This window comes from Canis lupus, chromosome 5, assembly GCF_048164855.1.
Source record: "Canis lupus baileyi chromosome 5, mCanLup2.hap1, whole genome shotgun sequence".
NCBI lineage: Eukaryota > Metazoa > Chordata > Mammalia > Carnivora > Canidae > Canis > Canis lupus.
This window is the reverse complement of record NC_132842.1, coordinates 84611574-84636882: the sequence shown is the minus strand read 5'-3', so window position 1 is coordinate 84636882 and position 25309 is coordinate 84611574. Positions and strand designations below refer to the sequence as shown.

The window sequence follows — 25309 nt, the reverse complement described above, 5'->3', positions numbered from 1 at the left end:
CATCATCACTCTCCACATATCCATCCTCGCCGCCACCATCATCACAGGCAGCATTTCATTGATTGTCACATACCAGGCACTTTTTTGAGCACTTAGATGCACTCTTTACTCCTCACAACAGCCTCATTATTATCATCCCCGTTTTATAGAGGAGGAAGCCAAGGCCCCAAGAAGTTACACAACTCACCATAGGTCACAGTTTGTAAGTAGTGGAACTGGGGTTCCAGCCAGGCAGCCTGGCCACAGAGCCTGGGCTCTCTCCTGGTGCCCTACACCCCCCCCCCCCCCACACACACACACACTGCCTGCCGCATGAGAATCACCTGCTTATGTTTACCTTCTACATTAGACTCCAGCAAAGTCCCTAGAAACTTGATTCATCCCTGTCTTCCAAAAGGCCTGGCGCTGGCCTATGCGTGTGATAGCTTAGGAAAAGTCATTACATGGGGTGGGTAGATGGGGGCAGAGGCAGACACAAGCCATTCGCAAGGCTCTGAGCAGGCTCGTTTTTTCTGGCCGCCTTAGTTTGGATCCTCAGTTTCATTCTGCCCAACCTATTTTTTCATGTGTTCAAATTCCAAATTGTCGTAGCAAATATTTGGTGCAATTTTCTGGGTTCAAGGTTTAGTGCAGCCAGAGCTCAGCAGTTATTATTAAACCAATGGATTAAATGCTGTCTCTGAGTGGGTTCTAGAAAGTGGATTTCTGTTTGTCATGGAACATGGGGGCTGGAAATTTCTCCTGTAAACTGAGCCAAACTTTAGAGGCTGTCATCCTCTCGTGGAATCTCCTCTGATTACAGTGTCCACTGAAAGGAGTAAAATCTGTGGAGGAAAAAGCCTTTCCCACTTAGTTTTTGGATGTGGGGACAGTAGGGACAAGAAGGCTAGAGGTTAGAGATGAGATGGAACTGATGACGTGGCGGGCTTCTTCAACCCCCAGACGCCATACTGGGTATTGGAGGCACTTTTAACCAGTTTGTACACTCCAGTGCAGAGTATTGTTTAGACAGACCTTTGAGACCTTTTAGAGAACTGACAAATGTTTGGTTGAACCATTCGGTCGAGCATGTCATCCATTAACAATATTTGAGGAGATAGTCTGGGTTGACCTTCTGTTCTGAGCTTAACTGTTTGTGCTCAGTTGAGCACAGTATATATCTGTGAGATATTTAATTAAAACAAAAGTCTTGGACACACACATAAAGTAAATGCAGGCACAATCCATCACTCCGTTGGGGTCAGTACGCACAGCCCCTGAGGAAGATGGCAGTCATCAGTCGAATAAACATTCTATTGTACTAGGAAGTCATGTGTTTGACACATACACTTTCTCCTCATTTACTGATTGTTTTTGAACCTTCCTTGGTTGATAGACATTGGCCATGATGAATTTTGCAACCGACTAATAGCTTAACTTACGCTGTATAGGGGTGTGGCTCTGTGTGTACAGCATCTGTCTTCAACTAATAGAGCTATGACATAGTTACTCATCATATAAGCGAAGAACAAATAATGGCTGGCCAACTGTTGACCCCCAGGCTGAAAGGCAAGATCAACCCAAGTGGAATTGGTTAGATCTCCTTGTGTCACCTTCTTTGGATTTACTGTTGCCTAAAGAAAATGACATGGATTGTTTGCATTATCCTCATCTTTGGTTTTGGGGCCTCCAGTGTATGTATGTCAGATAGCAGTGGCCAGATTGTGTATTGATCGTGCTCGCTGGGGGGATATCTGCTGTGTATCAGCCACTGTATCAGCAGCCCCTTCCCTGGGGGAAGAGTCGTCCGTGCTGTGCAGCCGACTCTCTGACATTTTCATGGAGTTCAAAGCTCAAGTTCATTTGGTGCTGACATTTTGGATTAGCTGGTTGACTGGAAGGCCTGCTTCTTTCTATACACTGTGAAATTTATAAACCGCAGCAGCTGAGAGCTTAAGATGGCCGACAAGCCCCCAGCTGGCAGCAATTAAATACACCACAGACCTTTGGCTAAACAAAGGCTTGTGGAGGCAGAGTCGCTGCATAGGCACTAAACGGACTCCTGTTCTAAACCATCTTTCATGCCAAGTGTCAGAGACGCTGTCAGCTAATGAGAGGGGAATGGGCAGGGTTTTGCCACCCCTTGTGTTATGGAGGATCCTTTATCCCCAGAGCTGGAGTGCGAAGACCCTACCCAAGCAGCAGCACATGCAGACAGCACAGGTGATCAGGAGACGGGGCAAGGCAAGCGGGGGAGGCCAGAGGATGGTCCAACAGTACTGGGCCAGCGTACCTTAGAAGTTGACCCTTCGACTCTAGCATCTGCACACAAGGCGCCACAGCTACTCCATTTCTTGTATTGGACACCATCATCCTCTAGATTGAAAATGAAAGGTGGGGATGAGAAGAAGAAACAGGAGGGGCACCTGGGTGGCTCAGTCAGTTGGCATCGAACTCCCTGCTGAGCAGAGCATCTGCCTCTCCCTCTGCCCAACCCCACTCATGCTGCCTCTCTCTCTCTCTCTCTCTCTCTCTCTCTCTCTCTCAAATAAATAAAATCTTTAAAAGCAAAAACAAACAAACAAAAAAAAACCAGGATGCCATTTTATACCCACTCAAGCAGCAAAAATTTGAAAATTGAGATCAGTATTTTTGAACATGCAGTTTAAATTTAATTTAAATTAATTTTTTAAAGTTCAGTTCCAAATAAATAAATAAGTAAAAATTTAGTTCCGTGGTCACACTAGCAACATTCCAGTTGCTTGTAGCCATACGTGACCGGTGGCTGTGTGTTATTGGACAATGCTGTCCTAGATGATACAAGCTTGGAAAAGAAAGAAATCACGAGGCTCTCTTACGTGCATTGCTGGAGGAGTGTAAATTGATTCAGCCAGTTTGAAAACAACTTAAATTGTCTTGTTAGGTAACATTCATGCCTGGTGATCTAGCAAATGCCTCCAAAACATATATATATATGTTTGTGTATATATATATATATATATATATACACAAAGCAACTATTGCCTGCCTACGTTCACCAGGAAACATGTACAGGAATGTTCATAGCAGCCTTGTTTATAATAGCAAAACCTGGAAATAACTTGTGTACCATCAATAGGAAAACAGATGAATGGTAGTGTATCCATACAATGGGATGATAATAAAAAGTAGATACAATAGATGGATTATGGATGCACACAAAAGAATGGCTGAATCTTAGCTGGATGACTTAAAAAGAAGTAGTAAGTCCCCAAACATAAGAAGGTAGTGACATCCTTTTTCAAAAGCCTAAAACAACTAAAACCAAAGAATATAACAAGACTATACCAGAGCATATGTTGAAATATAATAAGAAATATGTTGAAATATAATAAGACTACATGAAGAGGTGCCTGGGTGGCTCAGTCAGTTAAGCATCTGCCTTGGGCTCAGGTCATGATCCTAGGGTCCTTGGATCGATCCCCATGTCAGGCTCCCTGCTTAGAGGGGAGCCTGCTTCTCCCTCTCCCTCTGCTCCTCGCCCCTGATCGTGCTCTCTCTCTCTCTCAAATAAATAATCTTTAAAAAAAAAAAAAAAAGGCTAAATGAAGAAGAAAAGCAAAGGAACGATAAGTACAAGATTTAGAATAGGGGCTGTCTTAGGTGGAGGAGGAACGGAGGGAGACGGGGAGGGAACAACAGAAGACCACACAAGGAGATTCAGGTTATGGCCAATGATGGCGTTTTTGTGTTGGGAAGCGTGGTTTCACAGATGTTTATTGTACCATTTAAGATAAAGAAAAAGCCAATGATGACAGTGGGCCCTGAACCGAGGGTAACGATGAGCCTAGTGACAAGTAAAGCCCAGCTTAAAAGAAAAAGGGAGTAGAGTCCATTCCTTCCAGGTGCTCATAGGCTCCCAGGGAACATGAATACAGGAAAGTGACTTCAGACCTGTCACTCAGAGATAGATACTCCATGTCCCTGAGTCACAAGAGAAATAGGTAGGACTGCTATTACCAACAGCCACACTGGTTTCAGAGAGTTACTTGAATTCAGAGTGCCATCGTCATCGGGAAAAACAGTCCCATCACACAGGGCCCTGCACTGGAGAAAAGCACTTTGAAGTTTTTTGCTGGCTTACGAGTTTTGAAAACACTAGCTTATGGTTTTTTGTTTACAACTATTTGATTAAGTTTGGTGCCAAATGTGTTCACGCACAGTGACTTTAAGTGTGCACACACACCCCACCCTGCAGCCTCCAACTTGGACCTTAGAAGTTAAAATTTTAGGTGACTTTTGGAGAAGAAAGAATAGTTTTTCAGGTACCAAGAGCAATGAAGCAATAGGGGATTCTGGGAAGAATTCCTTTAACCCCTTTGTGCTCCTATTAAGAGTATCTCTAAACTACCCCATCTGGCAGCCCCTAGAGTTACAAGACTCTAAGGGAAGACCTTTTCCTTCCAGGGCAAAGCTGAACTCTTTTCTTCTATGTCCACATGAAAAGTGAGCCTTGAATGCCATAGTAAGCTCCTCCAGTCAGCAGTGCCTGAACTCTACACCTGGCCTTCCCTTGGTGTGGTTGGTTGGTCACAGAATGAAGACCAGGGAAGTGAAACTTGTTGGGACCTGTTGGGAAGACAGATAAGAAACTAGATAGATAGATAGATAGATAGATAGATAGATAGATAGATAGAGGAAGGAAGGAAGGAAGGAAGGAAGGAAGGAAGGAAGGAAGGAAGGAAAAAGAAAGAAAGGAAAAAGGAAAGAAAGAAGAAAAAGAAAAGAAAAAAGAAAGAATCTTAACAGATAGGTAGTATGTACCCACAAGGGAGCTACTAGACTTTCCTGTTCTCTGGTGTTTGGGTGGGCTTATAGTTTACTTCAGAGTTGTGCTGGGAGTGAGTGGAGGTGAGGTTGCGTTCATGAAATTTGGGGAGGATCCTGAGGGATGCCATGCAGTAAAGAAGTAACTGTATACACCAGGCAGCTATTTGATAATGTGATGACATGGGGCACACTTACTTACACTCTCAGCTATTTCATAGTTGTTACAAGATGTGATTTCTAGGAGCTCAGGTCCAGAAACAAGCTGCCTTTCCTTGACTTCTCTGGCTTCTTTGGATTCCACCAGAGGAATTTAGGACTCTTAGTAAGTCTTCTTGTCATTGGTAGCATGCTGTTCCCACTTTGCATAGTAATGAAAAGATTGTTTCCTTTAAAGAAAATACATGTGTTAGCAATGAGATTGATTTTGTGACCGTGCCCTCCTGCCCCTTCCTTGGTTTTGATCAGTGGACTATATAAACATACCCTTGACCTTTCTACCAAGAAGATATGACTCTAGCTGGTTCCTATTTTGCCTTAACTTTGTTGACCTTCAAGGCTCAGAATCTCTGGTCTTCAAACTCCTCCAAAGTTTGCATACCACCTTTACTATTGAGTTCCATGGTTGAAGTGGCCCTTATGCCTCTCCCCCACCCACCCACAAATGCATTCATTGATTTACTCAACTAACGTTTGTTGTTTTTCAAGTATGAGCTGGGTACTGTTCTAGATCTCAGGATAGCAGTGAATGAAACAAAATCCTTTTTATAAAGGAGCTTATGTTCCAGATGGGGTGCCAAACAATAAGCAAATGTTTTATCTAAATGGGATGTAAAGGGGATCCCTGGGTGGCGCAGTGGTTTGGCGCCTGCCTTTGGCCCAGGGCGTGATCCTGGAGACCCGGGATCGAATCCCACGTCGGGCTCCCGGTGCATGGAGCCTGCTTCTCCCTCTGCCTGTGTCTCTGCCCCTCTCTCTCTGTGTGACTATCATAAATAAATAAAAATTAAAAAATAAACAAATAAATAAATAAATGGGATGTAAAGCAAATATGTTTTGGACACATGGCTAACCTGATCTAACTTGTATTTTATTTTATTATTTTAAAAAACTTTTATTTTTTTAAAGATTTATCTATTTATTCATGAGAGACACAGAGAAAGAGAGGCAGAGACACAGGCAGAGGGAGAAGCAGGATCCCCACAGGGAGCCTGATGTGAGACTTGATCCCAGGACCCCAGGATCACAACCTGAGCTGAAGGCAGATGCTCAACCACTGAGCCACAGGCGTCTCTAACTTGTATTTTAAAAGCATCATTCTCATTGCTGTGAGGAGGACAGGCAAGGGCAGAAATAGAGTAAATTACAAGACTATTGTAATAGTTGGTTAGTTATGATAGAGATGGAGAAGTAGTTGGGATGGGGGATGTTGAGCCCGCAGACCTCCCAGTGGATTGGGAAGATGTGGTGTGAGGCGTCAGGATGAAACTTTACATTGACAAGCTATAGGGAATGGGCCCCGTCGCATTCCTCTTAGAGGGGCCTTTGGACTTCTGCCAAAATGGCCCAAACGTCTTCCAGGAACTTCATTGGAGACAGAATAGTAGGAAAAGGATACCTTGAGGGAAAGGACCCTTCATTAGCCTGCCATTGGCAGGGCTGGGAATGACAGTAGTTGTCTCAAGGTCAGGGCGGCCAGAGCAGGGCTTTGCTGCCTAGAAAAGGGTACCACACTTTGCTTACAGGATATAGGTTAAAAAAAAAAAATTTAAGATTTTATTTATTTATTCTTGAGAGACAGAGAGAGAGAGAGGCAGAGACACAGGCAGAGGGAGAAGCAGGCTCCCTGCAGGGAGCCCGACGTGGGACTCTATCCCGGGTCTCCAGGATCAGGCCCTTGACTGAAGGCGGCGCTAAACCGCTGAGCCACCCGGGCTGCCCAAGTAAAAATTTTTTTTACCCACTTCCTTAGTACAGATCGTTGAAACTTCTTGACATTCTCCTTACATCAACCTTGAAGAGCTCAACTAGTGGTATCTAGGGCATCCTTCGCCTGAATTTTTAAAAATGTGTTGCTGGCTTTCTGGCACCTGTCAAACATTAACCAGATATGGGGCTTCGCGCATCACGGCCCAATGGGCAGAGCATTGACCTGGGTCCAGGAGCGCTTGGCCATGTCCCAGTTTCGCTGCCACCCCGTTGCGTGGCCTGTGGCGAGCTTCTGACTTTCTGTCTGTCACTAGCCCTGTTTGCCCCCGACCAGGGCACCTCGGTGCCTTTGCAAGTAAGTCTGCACACTAGTGTTAGTACGTGGTTCTCAAGTGCTGATTCAGTGCTGATTCAATCTTACTCCTCTCTGTTAGCTGTGTCTAGAGAAGGATGTTTTGCTTCAGTGGAATCCAGGAACAAATAATGAAAAGTACAGCGAGTACAAGGCCGAGGACAGACCCGGCACACTCTTATCAGTCATCTGAAATATGCACAGCCTTTCCAAGACAAATATGGACTCCTGTTTCTAGGAAAACACCGAAAAGTACTTATCAATTACCCTGTAATATGGTTTGTGGAAAAAGACAACATCTACCCTGAAAGCCATGGCAAAGCAGATTCCTCTGGGTGGCCGACAGCAGAGTGGCATGAGTTAGAGCCACTGCAGCATCCCAGACTGTGGCCTGGGCCCAGTCCATGGAGCCTGTCCTCTCCCTCCTAGGATTCCCGTCCTGCGCCCTGTGCCCAGGCGCTGATCTCATCCTACAAGAGGTCCAGAAGCCTGGTGTGTGCCTTCTAGATGCCCCGGCCCCCTCACTTCTTTCCTGGCCTTTGGCAAGTCCAGAGGCGCCTCTCCTGAAGATTCCTAGAAAAGTGGGGTTTTCCCAAGTAGAAGTCTTAGTAATAACAAGGACAGGAGCTGTGAGTGGTAGCTGGCCCACATCCTGTCAACCCCGGCCCCACGGGCACTTAGTTTCCTTGATCTTCGCAGCCGTCCTGTGACGCTGTCCCCATCCCAGTTTACAGAGAAAACTGGAACCTGCAGTTGAAGAAGCTCTCTTGTCCATGGTCACCTGGTCAGGAAATGGCAGAGACTGGGTTCTCGTCAAAACTAGAGACTCGGGGACGCCTGGGTGGCTTGGCGGGTTGAGCGTCTGCCCTTGGCTCAGGTCATGCTCCTTTGGTCCTGGGGTCCCAGGATCGAGTCCCGCATTGGGCTCCCCGCAGAGAGCTTGCTTCTCCCTCTGCCTGTGTCTCTGCCTCTCTCTCTGTGTCTTTCATGGATGAATATATAAAATCTGTAAAAAAAAAAAACAAAAACCAGAGACTCAACCAGCTCCCTCCCGGAGCACTCACAGGCGTTGCCACGGCTTCGTGCTGGTCCCTAAACTGGGAGCTTGCCTTGTATGATGTAGTACTTTTTTATTTCAGATGAGAAAGGAAAATCATATGAACCATAGCACTTAACCTCTTTGCTGTTTGTTCCTTTCCCTGTCCCAGGACGCAAGCCCAGAGGGTTCGGAAACCGCGCTGCTGCACTGGGCCCCAGGGGCTGCTTCCGCGCTACTCTGAGAGCCAGGCAGAGGGGCAGGAGCAGCTCTTCAAGCTAACGGACAACATTCAAGATGAATTGTAAGTGGAGCCGTGGGAAAGCAGCCCCGTTGGCTCGCTGAGCTAGTTGCCTTTTCTCTCTTCGAGTCCAAGAAGTTTCTATTCTGAGCATCATTGTGCCTCTTAGACCTTGGAACCTGCCAGAGCTTCCTTGGCCCAAATGTGCTATAGGTGTGGGTATAACTTCTCGTCCAAAGCCTTTTACACAAAACCGTGGTTCTCAAACTGAGTTCCACAGTGGGACCTCGGCGTTTTGTTTCTAGGAAATGGCAATCTCTTCCTGGTGTGTTCACAGAGAGAAGATAAAGAGTAAAAAGTTCTCAGCTTTAAGGCTTTGTTCTGTGTAAAACCTTCTTAAGCTTTGGTGTTCTCCTGTTTGCTGCAGAATGCCTAGTGAAACAAAACATAAACAAATGGCAAACAACTAGTAGCTGAGAATTTTAGAAAAGCAGTCTTTAAAACAGTGTTGCTACTCTTTGAATGCAAAAACTTATATACCTTGGGTCTTGTAGTATTTTCGGTTCATGAAATTATTCCAAGTTGATAGGATAGGATTCAGTTTATCACTATTTTAGGATATTTTGCAGAGACCCTTTTAGCAGAAAATGCTCTGTAACTTAAGTAGGTGTTAGAACCACCAGTCCAGACAAGGCAATTGGTTATTCCTGATGGGTAGCAAAATGCTCGCTTAATTTCTTTTAGTGCACATTTATCTCTTTAAGCTAAAGCAAGAAAAGGAGAGTTGTGAGGGCCATGAATATTTTTTGGTTGGTGGAGGAGTGTCTGAAGCAGAGGTTAGTTCAGGATAGCCTTCACTGTCATTGTTAGAGACAGTGTTAAGATGACCTCATCTCCTATTTTTGTACAATATTTGAATGGAGACATCAAAAATTAAGTCCAGAAATCATTTGCTGCTTACTGGATACGATGGCTTCTTCCTGGATGTGTTTTGTGTAACCCAAACCCCCTGCAGTGTTACTGGAAGGTCTCTTGAGATGGCAGTGCATTAGATCGCCTTAGCTCAGGCTGCCGTAAAAAGTACCATCGTCCCAGAGCTCTGGAGGGTGGCAAGTCCAAGATCAAGGCGCCAGCCAGTGTGGTTCCTGGTGAAAAGCTCTCTTCCTGCCTTGCAGATGGCCAGCTTCTGGCTGCGTGCTCGCGTGGTGGAGAGCGAGCACGTGCAGGCAAGAGCTCTGGCGTCTCTCATAAGGACACGAATCCTGTAGGATCAGGGCCCTACCCTTACGACCTCGTTTAACTTTAATCACTTCCTTATTCCAGATAGGGCTTCAGCATCAGGATTCTGCAAGGGCACAGTTCTGTCCACAGCACTTTTTTTTTTTTTTAAAGATTTTATTTATTCATGAGAGACAGAGAAAGAGAGGCAGAGACACAGGCAGAGGGAGAAGCAGGCTCCATGCAGGGAGCCCGACGCGGGACTCAATCCTGGGTCCCTAGGAACAGGTCCTGGGCCAAAGGTGGCACTAAATCACTCAGCCACCCGGGGATGCCCACACGGCACACTTCTTGAATCCATTCTGCTTTTTCAGTCTAGGCCCAGTTCTGGTCACCATTGCAATACCCAGAATCCCCAGGCAGCTTCACTCCGGGGAGGACTTTCTGTTCGTACTTCCTTGGGGAGGAGTTGGTGCCCCAGCTGCCCTTTATGCCACTTTGCTGGTGGAACTTTTGGATCAGAGGCCCAGAGAGTCATTCCTCAGGTCCAGCAGGGCTAGAATGGCAGCCCTAGCAGCACTAGGATTTTTGTCTGTTCCATTCACCAGTCCATCCTCAGCACCTAGAACAGTACCTGACACATAATAGGCACTCAATAAATATTTGTTGAATGAATGATAGCTGGAGAGCTACAGTGTAGCATTATATTAATACATGTTCACTTCTCCATCTTTTTGGAGGGTTTTTTTGGTCAAAGGTTGAAATTATATATTGTATGTCATGCTTTTAATTTCCTCCCCTACTCACCCCTATTCAGATCGAAGTGTCTGTGGCCCTTATAAAATTCATTTTCAGTAGAGTGACTGGTGCCAAAACACAAGGAGAGATTGTGTAGTACAGCTAACCTAGGATTGTTCCCAGTGAGACACGCACATTGGAAACTGAGCCACATAAAGCCAACAGTGGAATCAAACCGAAGTCAGTAAAATCAATTTTGTGAAACTCTTGAAATTCATATGAACGAGGAAAAGATACTGGCATGAATGAGTTTTGACTCTAAAGATGAAAACCATGTGTTGCTACCCAAGTTTGTGGGTTAAATCTCACCAGTGAATGTTGAAGAAACCACGTGACCGTGGCCTTCCTCAGACGCAAGGAAGAAGTCATCAAGGAAGCCGGCAAATGTTCTCTGAAGTATCCTCGGTTGTCAGGCTGGGTCTTCACGGTGACGTGAACGTTAGAATCATCACTTTGCAAGAAAGGGGTTTTCAAGAAAAGCACACAAGTGCCAAATTATACCTCTGACTTTTATCCTAGAATTGTAATTAAAAGCATATTTAAAGACCTAATTATTTGCATATTTTCCTTCAGAGTTAACCCCTTAAAAGGGTCTTTAATACCTTGCTCTACTGTTCTAACTAAATGTTTCCACATTTTTTTCCAGTTAGACTCACTGTTTCACTTCTGGAAAATGTTGTGTAATTACTTCCTGATGTAGTGAAAACCCCACAAAGTCCCCAGTGCCGTGGGCACTTCAACTTTGTTCTCCCAGATCAAGTTTCATTTAATTTTTCATTTTATTTAATTAATTAGTATTAAAAAGATAGTTACTGACATACAGTTTAAGGTCTGGCCAGCTGAAAGGGCTTCGGTTCCAGAAGAATCGACTATTTCTCTGGTATGTTGCAGAGTTACCATTGCTTCCCATTCTTTTCAGTTTGGATTTTGAAATAGGATCCTGGGTTAAGATTATGTGAAAGTAAAATTTGTCCCATCTCATTAAATTAATTTTTCCTTATAACCAGCGTCTAATCTGTAGCCAGGGACCTCCTTTTCCTTAAAGAAGAAGGAGGAGGAGGAGGAGGAAAGAAAGTTCCTATTTTATTTCTAATACTTAATCATAGCCAAAGTAACACACCAGCATTGTAAGCATTAGAGGGTGGCTCTTAACCTGATCAAAAACGGTGCCTGTGAGCCGCCCATGTGACCTGGGAAGCTACTCTAATATACTGTTTTCTGGAGTTTGACAACTGGATTGTATTTTCAAAATGTAGTTTCAGAAAGTAATGTATATGAGATTTTTTTTTAATACAGAGTAGTATTTAAAAAAACAAACAAACAACAGCCTGTAAGCCCACTAGCCAAACAAGTTCTTTCTCTTTGTAGATATACCGTTTATGGTATTTTCCATCTTGTCTGTCCTTCTTGGTAAATTGCAGATAGAGACAGAAATCAGATTTTTTTTAGAGCACAGTTCATAGTGCTGATCCTAACAGCACAGAATCATCAATATAAAACCTTAGAGTAACATATGCAGTCTGAGAACAAAAACGAAAGACCGGTCCTTTTGAGGAATAGGATAGACTTCATTTTCTAAATGAATTCTTCCATTTTCTGAACCAGAAAATAATCTGTCAGTAACCACTGACACTTAGGGAATTGGACAGTCTTTGATATGCCCCTGAATAAAAACTTGATGGATTAGCCAGCTATGTTAATAAAAGTTAATGGCTTGACTAAATCTTTCATAAGTTAAATCAGGAGTTCTCTCTCTCTTTTTTTTTTTTTTTAAGATTTTATTTATTCATGAGAGACAGAGAGAGAGAGAGAGAGAGAGGCGGAGACACAAGCAGAGGGAGAAACAGGCTCCCTGCAGGGAGACCGATGTGGGACTCGATCCTGGGTCTCCAGGATCACGCCCTGGGCCAGAGGCAGGCGCTAAACTGCTGAGCCACCCAGGGATCCCCTAAATCAGCAGTTCTAAGAGAGGTTTTTTTTTTACTTGACTACTGGCTAAAATATATCCAGCATACAAAGTTGAGTGTGTTTTGGCAAATACTACAGGACCTTACCTTGTAAATTCACTGCCATTTTGTAAGATTGCCTAACACATAAGTGTGTTGAATGCTACTATGTGCCAGGACGAGTAAGAAATTTGCCCTTTCCTTAACGAGTTCACAGCCTGGCAGGGGAAGCAGACAGTATTACCAATTGTCTATAATATATGATTGTTTTTAAAATAGAATCGCGAGCCATGTGTTATAAGGCCTCAAGGGGAAGTGACTGATTTATGCTTGGAGAACCAAAGAAGGCTGTGGACAGTTGTCGTGGTCCTGCAGGGTGAGGAGAATGTGCCCGGGAGAGAAGAGAGAAAGCGCCATACGCAGAGGAGGGTGCTGGGCACAGGCGCAGAGACAGCAGAGCTCCTGGCATTTCTGGATGGTTGGGATCTGCCGAGTATGGTGGCCGCCCCTGTGTGGGAAGGTGGCTCACAGGCCAGACCCTAAGAGCCGTACTGAGTTCACCTGTCCTGTAGGCAGTGGTGAGATTTTGAAGAGGACCCCACTCAGAATTACATGTTAAAAATATAACCTTGCCGGCAGCAGCAGAGGGGATCCGAGTCCATGAGATGAGACAGGAAGGCAATGGGGAGGCCCCGGGAGTGATCTGGGTAAACAGTAGAGGGGCCCAAACATAGACGGTGGTGGTGCACGGGAATAGGGGGGACAGAGTTGAAGGTATTTGGGGAGGTGGCATCAGCCTCACTTAGAGTCGTGCTGACTAAATGCAGAATCGGAGTGAGGAGGGGGTGAGAGTGACCCCAGGCTTCTTGGTCGTTTGGTGGGATGGAGATGCCGCCTGTTGGGAGAAGGAGCAGCAGCCCGGCCGAGCACGTGCTGAGTATGAGGACGTGTGGGATGTGTGTGCATGGAGAGCCTCGCTCACACAGATTTGGGGGTCACACATGAGCGGAGAGGGGTGACGCACATTGGGGGATGGTGTCCTAGGAGCGCTCATCAACAGGATGACTCAGAACTTTCCTGATTTTGAAATGACTCCAAAACCGAGGAGAATATGGATATACAAATAGAGTTAAAGCAAAGAAGTAGAAGTGGGAGGAAAAGAAAAATCAAATTGAAGGCGAGGAGGGACAGTTATTTGGCAGATTGCTCTCTCCCCAAGGACCAGTCAGCCCTGAACCCATTTTCCACGTGGCCACTGAGAGGGGCACTCCTTTCTCCAACCTGCTGATGTGAAGGTTTGGAGACTTGAAAGGGCCTTTCCCCACATCAGGGTCACTTAGCATCTGTCTCAACGATAAGCAGTAGAGGGGCAGTGACCCCCATCAGTTGAGCATGTCTACATTGGGAGAGCTGCCCGGTTCTAGAGGCACGGCCGCCATGTGCCTTGGAGAGGACGTCAGGACCCGCCGCCAGGGCAGGTGGTGGGGTGGTTAGCGGCTGCGAGCGCCCCGGTGGTATTTGTGACCAGGAGGTACTGTTAGCGAGAGTGGGTCCTCTGTGGCATCGAACCTTGCCAGACACCCACTATTAGCACCTGTCATCTTGGAGAACGATGGACGTCATGTGCCCCAGCCTTCCTTCCTCCCAGAAGAAACCTCTGGCGTTGATCCCAAGGTCGGACTGCCCTCTTTGTCTCCTTAAGGGGGAGTGAAAAGTAAATGGTTTACCTGAAGTCTAAACATCCTGTTTTTTATAGGAGTGGTTGTATCTACGTCACCCCAAAATGTATCACCAGGATACCGGGTGACTTCCCTAGCTCTCCGAATTTGAAGGATGGAGCTTATCCAGATGCTTTGTGTTTCAGGCCACATTTTGTCATCCTCCCTCCCTCTGGGTTCTTAATAGGACAAAGGCTAGAAGGATGAGCTCCGGGTCCACCTGAGAGCACGTTGGCTTTCTTCCTGCGCCACCCCATGAGGTTTTACAGCAGTCCCTTCGTCTGTGGGTCGAGCAGCCTTGTGTGAAGCATGGTTGTTCTAGAATGAAGAGCCCAGTGGCCAGACTCGGCTCCAGTGCCGCGGTTAGCAAACCCTGAGTCCCTCCAGCGGAGCACATGAAAGCCCGTGGAGAGCAGCTTCTGCAGGTGGGCGGCCAGGAAGGGACGAGGCGCTGTGGCTGTGAAGAAGGAAGGGACAGAGGAAGGCGCCACTGGCGGGGGGTGGGGGGGAGCCCCGAGAGCGCTGCCCACGGGCCTTCTAGTCACCCTGAGTGGTGGTTCCTCTCAGAGGCGACACGTTCAGGATCTGTCTCCACAGCAGGGGCCTCCCAGTCTAGAACTCAGTTTTGTTTTTGTTTTTGTTTTTGTTTTTTAAAACATGTTATTTATTGATTCATGAGAGACAGAGAGAGAGACACAAGCAGAGGGAGAAGCAGGCTCCCTGTGGGGAGCCCGATGCAGGAGTCGATCCCGGGACCCCGGGGTCACGCCCTGGGCCAAAGGCAGACGCTCAACTGCTGAGCCCCCCTGGGCGCCCCTAGAGCTCAGTGTTAGTCATCCTTTGATGCGGTTTCTAGATTTTGTATAAAAGAAAAAAAAGATGATGATGAAGAAGAAACCCCAAAAAAGCATTGGTGGTTGGCTGTAGGCGTGCTACAGAAGCATCAGGAGGAAAACAGGCACCGCTGTTTGCAGATCAGCCTCTGGGTTCTTGCTCAGACGGTGCTAGGGGACCCGGCGCCCCAGCGTGGTTTCACCATCTCCCTCCCCCTCGCTTGTAGCATTAGCTCTGACCTGCTTCTCATTTGGAAAGACTTCAGAAGAGTTGATACAAATGTCCAAAAAGTGTTATTGCCTGTGGAGGTTTCAGGGTGTGGGTGGGGGCCCCTGGTCACTCTGAAGATCCTGGGTAGCAGCACCGCTGTCCGATGAAGAAACGGAGCCACAAGGGCAGAGCTGGCAGCCCGGCAGCGTCTCCTCCGCTGCGCGAGGTGTCCCAGTAGAGCGTCCGAGCGCAGAGCCACGCCTCCCCCCACGCGGTCCTGGCCTCACTGAGGACTGCACCGTCTGTGGCATCTTGGAAAGGAGTCGGTTTTAAAGCCTGTGAGGGTGTTTCAGTATGGGAAGTGCACGGTGTCAGCCACCCTGGCCCCGTGTGAGAGCAGCCGCCCGGACGGGAAGGCTTGGCTCTTCCTGATGCCGCGCCTCAGTGTCCGCTACGGCAGGTGCCAGACGGGTGAGCGCGGGAGCAAGGGTCATGGGGCAGGAGTGCCCCAGCCCGTCCTGGACCAGAGGAAAGGAAATCAATCCCCCTGGATGTTTTTTTTTTTTAAGATTTTATGTATGTATGAGCACAAGCAGGGGAGGGGCAGGGGGAGCAGCAGCTCCGCGCTGAGCAGGGCGCCCAGCGTGGGGCTGCACCCCACGGCCCCAGGATCCTGACCCGAGCTGAAGGCAGTCGCTTCACCGGCGAGCCCCCCAGGCGCCCCTCAGTTGGATTTTCAGTGCCCGTTCCTGCTCTCCTCCCCGCGCAGCGGCCACCTGCAGGGTCTCCTTGAGGGCCTGCCGTGCCCCGTCCTGGGCGGCCCCGCCAGCTGCTCGGCAGGTTCTGGCCCCGCGGGGCTTCCTGCCCAGGCGGCGGCTTTTCTCGTTTCTGTCTTTCTGTCTGTTTCACTGCGTTTCTTCTTTTCTTCCCCCAGACGAGCTATTTTAGATTCCATTCAGCTCGACGAGGTGATAATGCTGCCCCCTTGACACTGTCACAACCTAGAATGTGGGAAATTCTGTGCTAAGTGGCCTGAGCACCGAAAGCTGCTGGGTATTTCTAATTTTGGCATTGAGACTTCACAAGTCTGCATTCTTGGCATTGCCAACCAGTTAGAATAGAACAATAAACCCCAATTTTTGTCATGCGAGGCTGTAATTAAAATGGCAACTGGCACAGGCAGAGCCGGAGTCGGGGGCGTCGGCTCGGCCCACGCATCTGTCAGCCCCGGGGCCGGCGGCGCTTCGAAGGTGAGGGGCAGGCGAGCGGCAGGGGTGCGTGTGTCGCGGCGGCGGGGCGCCCAGCCGTGGGCCCGGCACGTGTCGTGACCGCAGAGCACCGAAGCCGTCCGGGGACCGTCCCCGCTCAGCTCCCGGGGGAGCCTCGGCTCGGTGGCTGCGCTTCAGAGAATCCTCCCGGGACGCCCAGTCCCAGGGGCCCGGGGCTCTTAGCATTCCTGCCGCCAGCTGGTCTCTGCCGCCCCTCGACGTGGCCGCCCCACTGGGAGGCCGTCCCCAGATGCCGCGGAGGCCGCTGCGGCCGTTTCCAGGGGTCACCGCCCTTCACTCGGGAGCTGAGCTGAAAGGTCTGACGGGCATAAATTTCCACCCCGCAGACCAAAGAGGAATGGGGTGGATTTTTCCGAGTGGCCCTACTGCCGCCCCTACAAGCCCGACGGGAAGCAGCAAACCAAGATCACAGCTCCGGAAAGCGCTTCCAAATTTATTGGAGTTTTCCGAGCACGCGGTGGCCTTCTCCCCGTCACGGAGCGTGGGCGCCGCGAGGAGGGAGCGCGGGGTGCGGGTGCTGGGGGGCTCGGCCGCCGCCCGGGAGCCTGTTTAAGGCCCTGCCCGCACCCCCGGCCGTCCTCGGGGCCCGGCGCTCACCCCCGGCATCGGGCGGGGACGTCAGCGGCTCCTCGGTGGCTGGGGAGGAGCGCGGCTTCCTGTGTCGTGTCCGACAAAGCCGGCTCCGCTCCTCGGCCCTAACTACCTGGAAACGGTCCCGGCACAAAACCCCCACCGTGCGGTTTCAGGGTAACGTTGCTTCTCTCGTTGATACTGTTGGTCACCGTCGTCGTCGTCCCGAGCCACCTGCTCGACAGCCCCGGGAGGTCGCTGACACTTTTAGTCCTAATTCGCAAGCAGGGAAACTGAGGCTCGAGGTGTGGTGGAGGTGAGGGAGCCTGGCCCCCGGCTCAGGAGCCCCCAGGCCCCGCCGTCGGGGGTCAAGGCTCACGGCTTCGGGGTGAGCCCGAGCTCGCGAGCCTCACCGGTCCCCCTCTCTCCGCAGCTTCATAGCCGTGGAGAACATCGACAGCTACTGCGTGCTCATCTCCTCCAAAGCCGTGTACTTCCTGAAAAGCGGGGACTACGTGGATCGAGAGGCCATCTTCCTGGAAGTCAAGTACGACGACCTCTACCACTGCCTCGTCTCCAAAGACCACGGGAAGGTGTACGTGCAGGTGACCAAGAAGGCCGTGAACTCCAGCAGCGGCGTGTCCATCCCCGGCCCTTCCCACCAGAAGCCGATGGTGAGTGCGCAGTGGCCGCCGCCCTGCCCTCGGTAGCCACATGGGGTGGGGACCTCCTGAGTCGGGGGCTCTTGTTCCTCGGATGTGACCGCAGGGCCCTGACTCAGCTCTTGGAGCGCACGTGGCTTCTCTGTTGTTCTACAGAAAAATGGCAAACTTGTTTTTCTGCACAAAGAAGTGATACCTGGCAGAGGACCTTCCCCAGAATAAACTCTAAATAAATATTTGTAAATAAAACGTATATATTGCCTCCCAAGGGGACGAGGTATTGTCACGGCAGGACTTTCAGGTAACATTCCTATTAATAACCAGCATTCGCGGCGGGTACGCCGTGTGCCTGGCTGGATGCTAAGTACTTCCTGAGGGCTATTTGGTGTCGTACTGTCCTTGTTCCCACTTGACTGCAGGCTTGAGGGCAGGTGACCTGCTCCGGGTTGTGTGGCCGACGCTGGGAGGAACTGGAGCTCAGACCCAGGTGCTGTGACCCTGGGGCTGGCAGTCTTGACCACTTTGCTCACTACCGTCCGACTTTGGTGGCTTTTTGTGCACCTGAGACATCATGCTCAGGTCTCACCTGGTGTGCCAGGGTGTTCACAGCCACATTCGAGAACAGTGGGCCCCTCAGAATGGCCCCTACTCATCCCTGGCTCTTGGCACAGATCAGAAATCCCAGCCAGCCGTACGGGGCCCCTCCTCAGGAACGCCTCGAGCTTCCTCTGCTCGGGAATGCTCTTGGGTTTGGCTTGGCTAGCGCAGGCTCCCCGGGGTCATTGGCTGCAGCCAGGGCTGGTGGATTCTCAGAGTTTACACCCAGAAGTTGAGCATTTCCACAATTCCTCTGGGTGGGGGGAGCCTTGCCCGGCTGCACTTGTGCTCCTTTCAAGGCAAGTGAGCAACTAAGCGTTCTTGGTGAGAAAGGCCTCGGGGGATTTGTTTGAGGCTCCCTCTTCCCTTCTCGACTGTCCCCAGACGTCAGAGGTGAGTCCCCTTGCAGTGCTTTCATCCTGGTCTTCGTCTGGCCTCAGCGGACCCTCCCCTCCTCGGAGCTAGGGCTGGGCTCCCGTACAGAAAGTCCCAAACGTCAGCTGTGGTGGCTTGGCCACCGAGTCACCTGGGACGCATGTTAAAGATACAGATTCCAGGAATCCACCTTGAATCATCCACACCTTGAATCATCCACACCTTGAATCATCCACACCTTGAATCACCATTCACCAGAAGCAGGCCCTGGGAATCTTTCTTAGAAGTACACCCATGCCAGGGGCGCCTGGACAGTTGAGTCAGGTCTGACTCTTGGTCTCAGCTCAGGTCTTGAGCTCGGGGCTGTGAGTTCAAGCCCCACAGTGGGTTCCACACGGATGTGGAACCTACTTAAAAATAAAAATTAAACAAACAAACAAAAAAAGGCAACCCCGTACCATTGTGATCTGCAGCTGGGCTGGGAGCCGATGCCCGGGCAGTTTGACTGCCCAGGACCTGTGATGTCTTCGGCCCCCACCTCCGGGGCACGTTACTGATTCTGTTCTGCTCTCCAGGTCCACGTGAAATCCGAGGGCCTCGCCGTCAAGTTATCACAAGAGATAAACTATGCAAAGAGCCTTTACTATGAACAGCAGCTCATGTTGAGACTCAGTGAGAATCAAGAGCAGTTGGAGCTGGACTCCTGAGAAACCCCAGCTGCCGGAGAGACGCTCCCAGACCCGGACCCCGGATCAGTCAGGACGACAGGCCCGAGGGCTGGGCCTGAATCAGGCAAACCAGGATAAGGTTTGGGGGATAATATCAAGGAACGAGGGGAGGATACGAATGGAAACCGTGTTAATTTGTGGGTAGGGTGGGGGTTACTTTAGATTATGGGGAAGTAATTTTTAAAAGGTTTTGGTTGAATAACGTTAAAAAAAAAAGTGTACTGAGATGAATCTAATTTTTAGATCGCCCTGTATTTTGTTAACATGTATATATGTACAACTGTGTGTTTGTAAATATATAGGAGCATTTCTGAGCAGGGCCTGTGATGTGTGTAAAGGTTTGTTAATGTAAAGTAATATAAAATTATATTGGATCTTCTATTGCACTAATTCTACACATCTGATTCAGGGTACTCTATAAAAAGGCATTCTTGAAAGTTGAAGAATGTTATGTGTTAGTTTTGGAAACTAGAGAATTCACAGGAATGAAGACAGTGAGGTTGGAAGTGCTCTGGCGCCTCTGAATCCCGTGGCCCCTGGGCCGGATGGGGGAGCCGGTGCCTCAGAACCGGAGCCGGCCCCCGAGGGAGGTGCAGGACAGGGGTCGCAAGCCCGTCCTTTATTTATTTCCCACCCCCCATTTTAAAAGTAGTTCCTAGAACCACACATTCTTTTTCCTCTCTCTGTTTGGCTTTCTCCTGACTAGTCTTGCCAAACTTTGAGGTCACTTGTGTGGTTACCGTGTGTGCGCCTGCGTGCACACACCAGCGCTGTAAGTTTTCCTTGGGTTATCATCAGAGAGGGTCGGTTGGAAACACCAGTAGGCTCTGTCGATTTAGGAGGAAAAACATTGCACAGAACTATTTGTTTTAACAAATCAAAAATCCACAGATTTATCAGAAGTCCGCAGTGAGAATGCTCTCCTCTCCCGACTACAACGGGGAAAAGGTCCTGGGACGTGTCCTTTCTGCTAAAGCCACTGGCAGCTGCCACAGCCGCACAGCCCTGGGGTCGAGATGGAGACACGGGCCGAGAAGGGAGAGTGTCTCAGGAAAGGGAGTGAAATCTGAGTCTTAAAAAGCTGTTTTGTAAGTTTTTCATGGAACCAGGATTCGGCTAAAACATCTCTTGTCCTTGATTTTAAATTCCAGCCAGTAGCGAGGCCTGGTACCAGCGCCCTCTTCTCCCTGTCATGATTGTTTCCCTTTTCTGTAAGGAATAAACCGATTGGGAGGGGGGCTCACTCTAGAACGGATGACCAGCCTGGTGATTCTTTCATTTTTATTTTATTAAAGCTGATTAGTTTCTGTGATTCAGCGGATCAGCGGATGTATAGAAGGTTTTGGGGTCTGTAACTCGTGACCCCAACCCTTCCAAGACGCAGATGAAGCGGATCCGGCCATCTCACGTGTGCACGCGTGTGTGTGCGTGTGCGTGTGTTTTCAAAGAAGCAGGAAGGAGCTTTAGCACGAGTGCTCAAGGGCTTTAGCTAAATAGTGTTTCTAAGGATCATCTTGAACTCCAAGGTCTGTGTCCTCCTCACAGACTCTAAGCTGGCGGATCGCAGAATGGAAACTTGGCTTGTGAAGGGTTGTTGGTCTCTGTGGGGTGGCAGTCCTGCGTGGCGCCCCGGTGCCACCTGCTGCGAGCCCTCCTCACCAGCCTCCCCCTCTGGGGCCCCCACAAGCCTGCCTTGTGGTTTTTGCCATCAGTGACCCACTGCCGGAGATCATGATCTCTTAAAGATGAGACCAGGAGGGTTGACCACCCGCCTCAGTGGGCCTCCTGTCCCCTCCTGGAATGAAGTCAGGGGCGCTTCGTGTGACTGCAGAGGGCGGCCTTCACCCCCGGGGCAGGGGTGACCCACAAGCACCTGAGGCTGCACCATGCTGAGCTGCTCCCCCAGGACTCAGAGGTGTTTGGGTGCCCCCTCCCCAGGCTCCTTTCTAATTTTAATCAGCTCTAAAAGCCATGGCCCATCTCGGTGGATTGTGGGAGCCCTGCTCCCCGCCAGAGGAGCCTGAGAACCCCTCACCCCTCACCCCTCACCCCTTACGCCCGGCTGGAAGCCTCCAGGGGCTTTGGACGGGGCTTCCTGCTTGGCCAGGGCAAGATTCAAAGCCCTGAAGGAAGCAGGCCCTGCCCCTGGCTCCCTGAATGCCCAGCTTCTTTTTAAATTGGTGTTTAGCCCTGGAAGTCTGAGACTTTGTTATGATAATTTCTACAGATTTTCTTGCTGTCCCAAATACACAGCTTCTCTCTGAGGAAAGCAAAAGCAATTGAATACAGAGAAATTGGATAAGAAGAAATCAAAAGCCATCCTAATTCCCAGACCCAGCACAGTTGGCCCAGCCGCAGGGCCCCCTGGGAGGGGGGGGAGGCGCCTCCCCAACCACGGACCCAGGGCCCAGCGCGCCCGGCTGCTCCGCGGGTGCTCACCTGGATGTTCAGAAGGTTCTAGGGCCACTTTGTTTTTAAGCATCATCCGTGCCTCAAAATACCATAGTAGCTGCTTGAAAAAACCTGAAATTAGACTATCTGGTTCTCTGCTGTGTAAACATTAGGACGTACGGTCACCAGTCTGTCAAGACTCTTTCATCTGTTTCTCATGTCAGAGTCGTTATTTTCTTCCTGTGGAATAAAATGCTTTATTGACTTCCCAGACAGGTGGTTTTCTTCTGGTCTCTTGGTGTCCGATAGATTCTAGAACCACAGCCGGTGACAAGAGCCAAACATAGCACAGCGTCCGCAGTAACCGGCCTGTCGCCTCGCTGCGGGAAAGCGCGAGCCTGGGGCGGAGCCTCCCCTCGAGGAAACCCTCACGCTGGACGGGACTTCACGTTCCAAGAGGGCAGCTCCTGGCCCCACCACCTGGGCGACCGACGAGGCGAGGCCTCGGCCGGGTGGACCTCGTCGTATTTGCTGAGAAGGCGAGATTCCGGGAGGCGCAGTTTTTGAGCTTTCTTTGGACACGTGCCTACGTGACGCCACCGGTCGCGTCAAGAGGGCAGGGGGCTCGCGAGTCTGAGGCTCAGAGAGGAGCCCAGGCCAGAGGTGCCCCACGGGGAGGCCTCCGCATCCAGACGACAAGTGGAGCCTGGATGGAATCCCCCAAGGAATGAGCTGAGTGGGGCCAGCAGAGAACAGAGGCCCCGGATCTGAGGCTTGGGGCGCCCAGAGTGTAGAGCGTGGGCGGGTGGGGAGGAAGAGCCCGGGGGACGGCATGCGGGGGCCTCCAGAGACACGGGCACGAAGCCGGGAGGGCGTGGGTCCTACGAGCCGAGCCTAGAAGGGCCTAGGCGGGGGGCTCCCAGATGCCGCTGATGATCTAGTAGGATGAGGACCTACCCCCAGGTGGGCAGCCCGGCGGTCCCTGGAGCCCCAGAGCAGTGTCTGTGGAGCAGAGACGGTCAAAGGCGGACGGCCCTCGAGTCCAGGCAACGACGAGGGCCGCGGACAGCTCTGTGGAGTGACCTGGCTATCAGGGAAGGAGAGCAGTGGCCGGTGCTTCGAGAAGGGGTGGGGACAAGAATACAGGAGGGCAGTAAAGGGGGAGAAAGGAACCAGCCAGGGAGAGGGGTAGGCGGGGTGGAAACTTCCAGAGGTTCTCGATTCCGCGGCTTCTCTTCCTTCAGAACAGCGGGGAGTGAGCACGGGCCAGAGGAGGCGGGAAGTGTAAGGCCGGGGTGTGTGGGGGTGCCCTGGGCCCGGAGACGCCAAGGGCCCATCGGAGGTTGGGGATCAGGAATTTAAAGCGGGACCCGGCGGCCTGGTTCTGCTCTCCTCCAGCCGCGCTCAGCGCACGGTTCGGCGTGGATCAGGCAGAGGGCTGGGGCTGGTGAAGAACTGTCCCCTCCTCCCACTCAGGCGCCCGCCCCCGCTGCCCGCCGGGCTCGGGGAAGGGGGGCTTCACCTTCCAAACCGAGGCACGTGGCGCGGCGGCACCCCTGGAGCAGCGTTCAAGGACCAGCCGGCGGCCGGCACCCTGGGCCCAGAAGGGGCGAGCGCGTCCCGTCCGCCTTCCCCAGCCCAGCGCGCCACCGGGTCAGCCACCGGGTCACGGGGAGGCCACGGACGCACGTCGCCGCTGGGGTGGGGGGGGGCACGGCTCGCGCAGTCACAGACACCAAAGAGCAGAACTGGCTGCTGGACCAGGCGGGGGAAACTTTCTAAATTAGTTTAGATCGTGTTCACGCAAATACGAACCAAAAATACGATTTCACACACGTGTTCTCTGAAAGCAGGTCCTCCTCCCCGCGCACCCACGTCCACCTCCTCACACGGGCTTCCTGGCATTTGTCTCCTTGAGCGTGGGCATCCTGTCCGAGCCTGCGGCCTCGCCCCAGCACGGCCCCTCGCTTCTCGGGGAGCCCCGGGCGGCCCCCTCCCCGCCGCCCCTGCCTGGTCAGGCCGCCCAGTTGGAGCCGCTGGCCTCGCCGCGTCCATTCTTAGGATCACCTTCCCCCCCTTCCCCCGCCTTAATCTTTTTTTTTCTTTCGTGTCCTACACGCGTGGATAGATTTCCTGGTGGGGCGCCGCCCTTACTCCCCGGAATAAACCCCTTTTGAGCAGAATGTGTTAATTTGTTATTCTCTTGATGCGTTTCCTGCTCTGTTGGCTGATCCCTTGAGTCTTTGCATCTTTAAAGTGAGACGGCTCCATTTCTTCGCTTCTCTACCTGCATCAGATTCTAGAATTAAAATTCCGCCGGCTTCATAAAAATGGGCCGGGGAGACGCCCGCCATTTCCCCTGGCTTGGGATCCTTAAATTACCTGAGAATTTCCTGTTCTTTCTTAAAGCTTAATGGAAGGTTCTAGACTCTCCTAAAATGACTCCCCTTTATCATCACCCCCCTGTGCCTCTGCTAATTGGAACATCCTCTTCATGTGCCCATTTTGGCAGCAAGTGTGGTGATTTTTTTTTTTTTTAATCCTCCAGTTCGGGCAGGCTTTCCACGTGTTGCCATACAGTTGCGTGTGTGCTCTTCAGATTATTTGAATACCCTCTGAGTCTGGTCATTTCTCTTTCTCCTTCCTAATCTTGTGTAGCTATTATGTATTGTTCTTTACAAAGAGCTACTTCGGGATTTGTTTCTCTTTTTCTTTTTTTTTTTTTTAATTTTTGTTGATTATATCTCCAATCTTTTATTTCCCCTCCTCTCTTGCTTCCTAAGATAAGCGCTGTTTTGTTTTGTTTTGTGTCAACCTTTCTTCTTAAACAATGATGGCATTTTCAGGTTATAACTTTTCTTCTGAATACAGCTTTGTTTAGCTCAGGTTTTGGTATTAAGTGTTCTCAGTCTTCTGTGTAGCTTTTACTTGTGTTTCAGATTTCCTCTTTAAGAATTACCTAGGAATATGTCATTTCTAAATAATTAAGTTTATCCTCACTGAGTTAGTTCAAATAGCATTGGCTTATAATCAGTAAATGTAACCAAAGGTTTGCATTTTCTAAAAAAAATTTGCTATAGTTTCCTTTTTGTCCAAGCATTTGATCGATTTTTATAAATGTTCCATGAACATAGGAAACAAAAACGTAGGCTCTTCGAGGCACGTCAAGATAGGTGCGTACATACAAATGTACGCGCTTCTATAGATAGAAGTTGAAACTGTAGACTATGTTAATCAGACCCCGTAGGGTCTCACTTACTCCAGTGTGTGCGAGGGGGCTCTGACCCACATCTTCAGGTGGCCAGAGAAGGGAGTTCGAACTTACACCTACTCCCCTGGAAAGCGCATAAAGTAAACAAACGTAGAAGAAAGAAGAAAACAGCAGCTTTAATTAAGCTGCCTCCAAGCAATCCAGTGGGAACAATAGCACTTCACAGCTGTGTCCCTTCCCCCCGGGAGCTGGGCCCACCTCCTTGTCGCCTTAAGGGAGCCCGCCCACTTCTCTCCCGCAGCCCGACCCAGGCCTCGAGCCCAGTGTAAATAGTTCCCAGGGGGTAATAAAACCTCGCACCTCCTGTTGTCCTGAGCAGCCTCAAAGGCACAAAAAAGTCAGGGGTCCATTTTGCCCTC

At 50.1% G+C, this 25309-nt stretch overlaps 1 protein-coding gene across 5 annotated transcripts in view; it reads left to right on the top strand.

Annotated features, from left to right (window-relative positions):
• The window catches only part of VPS13D (vacuolar protein sorting 13 homolog D), a 236859-nt gene extending 214909 nt beyond the window's left edge, over positions 1 to 21950 (top strand). For 4 of the 5 annotated variants that reach the window (XM_072828308.1, XM_072828307.1, XM_072828306.1 and 1 more), the window contains 3 exons: positions 8275 to 8406; positions 17360 to 17600; positions 19136 to 21950. In XM_072828308.1, coding sequence (XP_072684409.1) covers positions 8275 to 8406; positions 17360 to 17600; positions 19136 to 19267 — 505 coding nt within the window. In that variant the 3' untranslated portion in view covers positions 19268 to 21950. The remainder of the gene's footprint in view (positions 1 to 8274; positions 8407 to 17359; positions 17601 to 19135) is intronic. The other variant, XM_072828309.1, reaches the window with a different exon arrangement.
• Positions 21951 to 25309: the final 3359 nt, after the last annotated feature.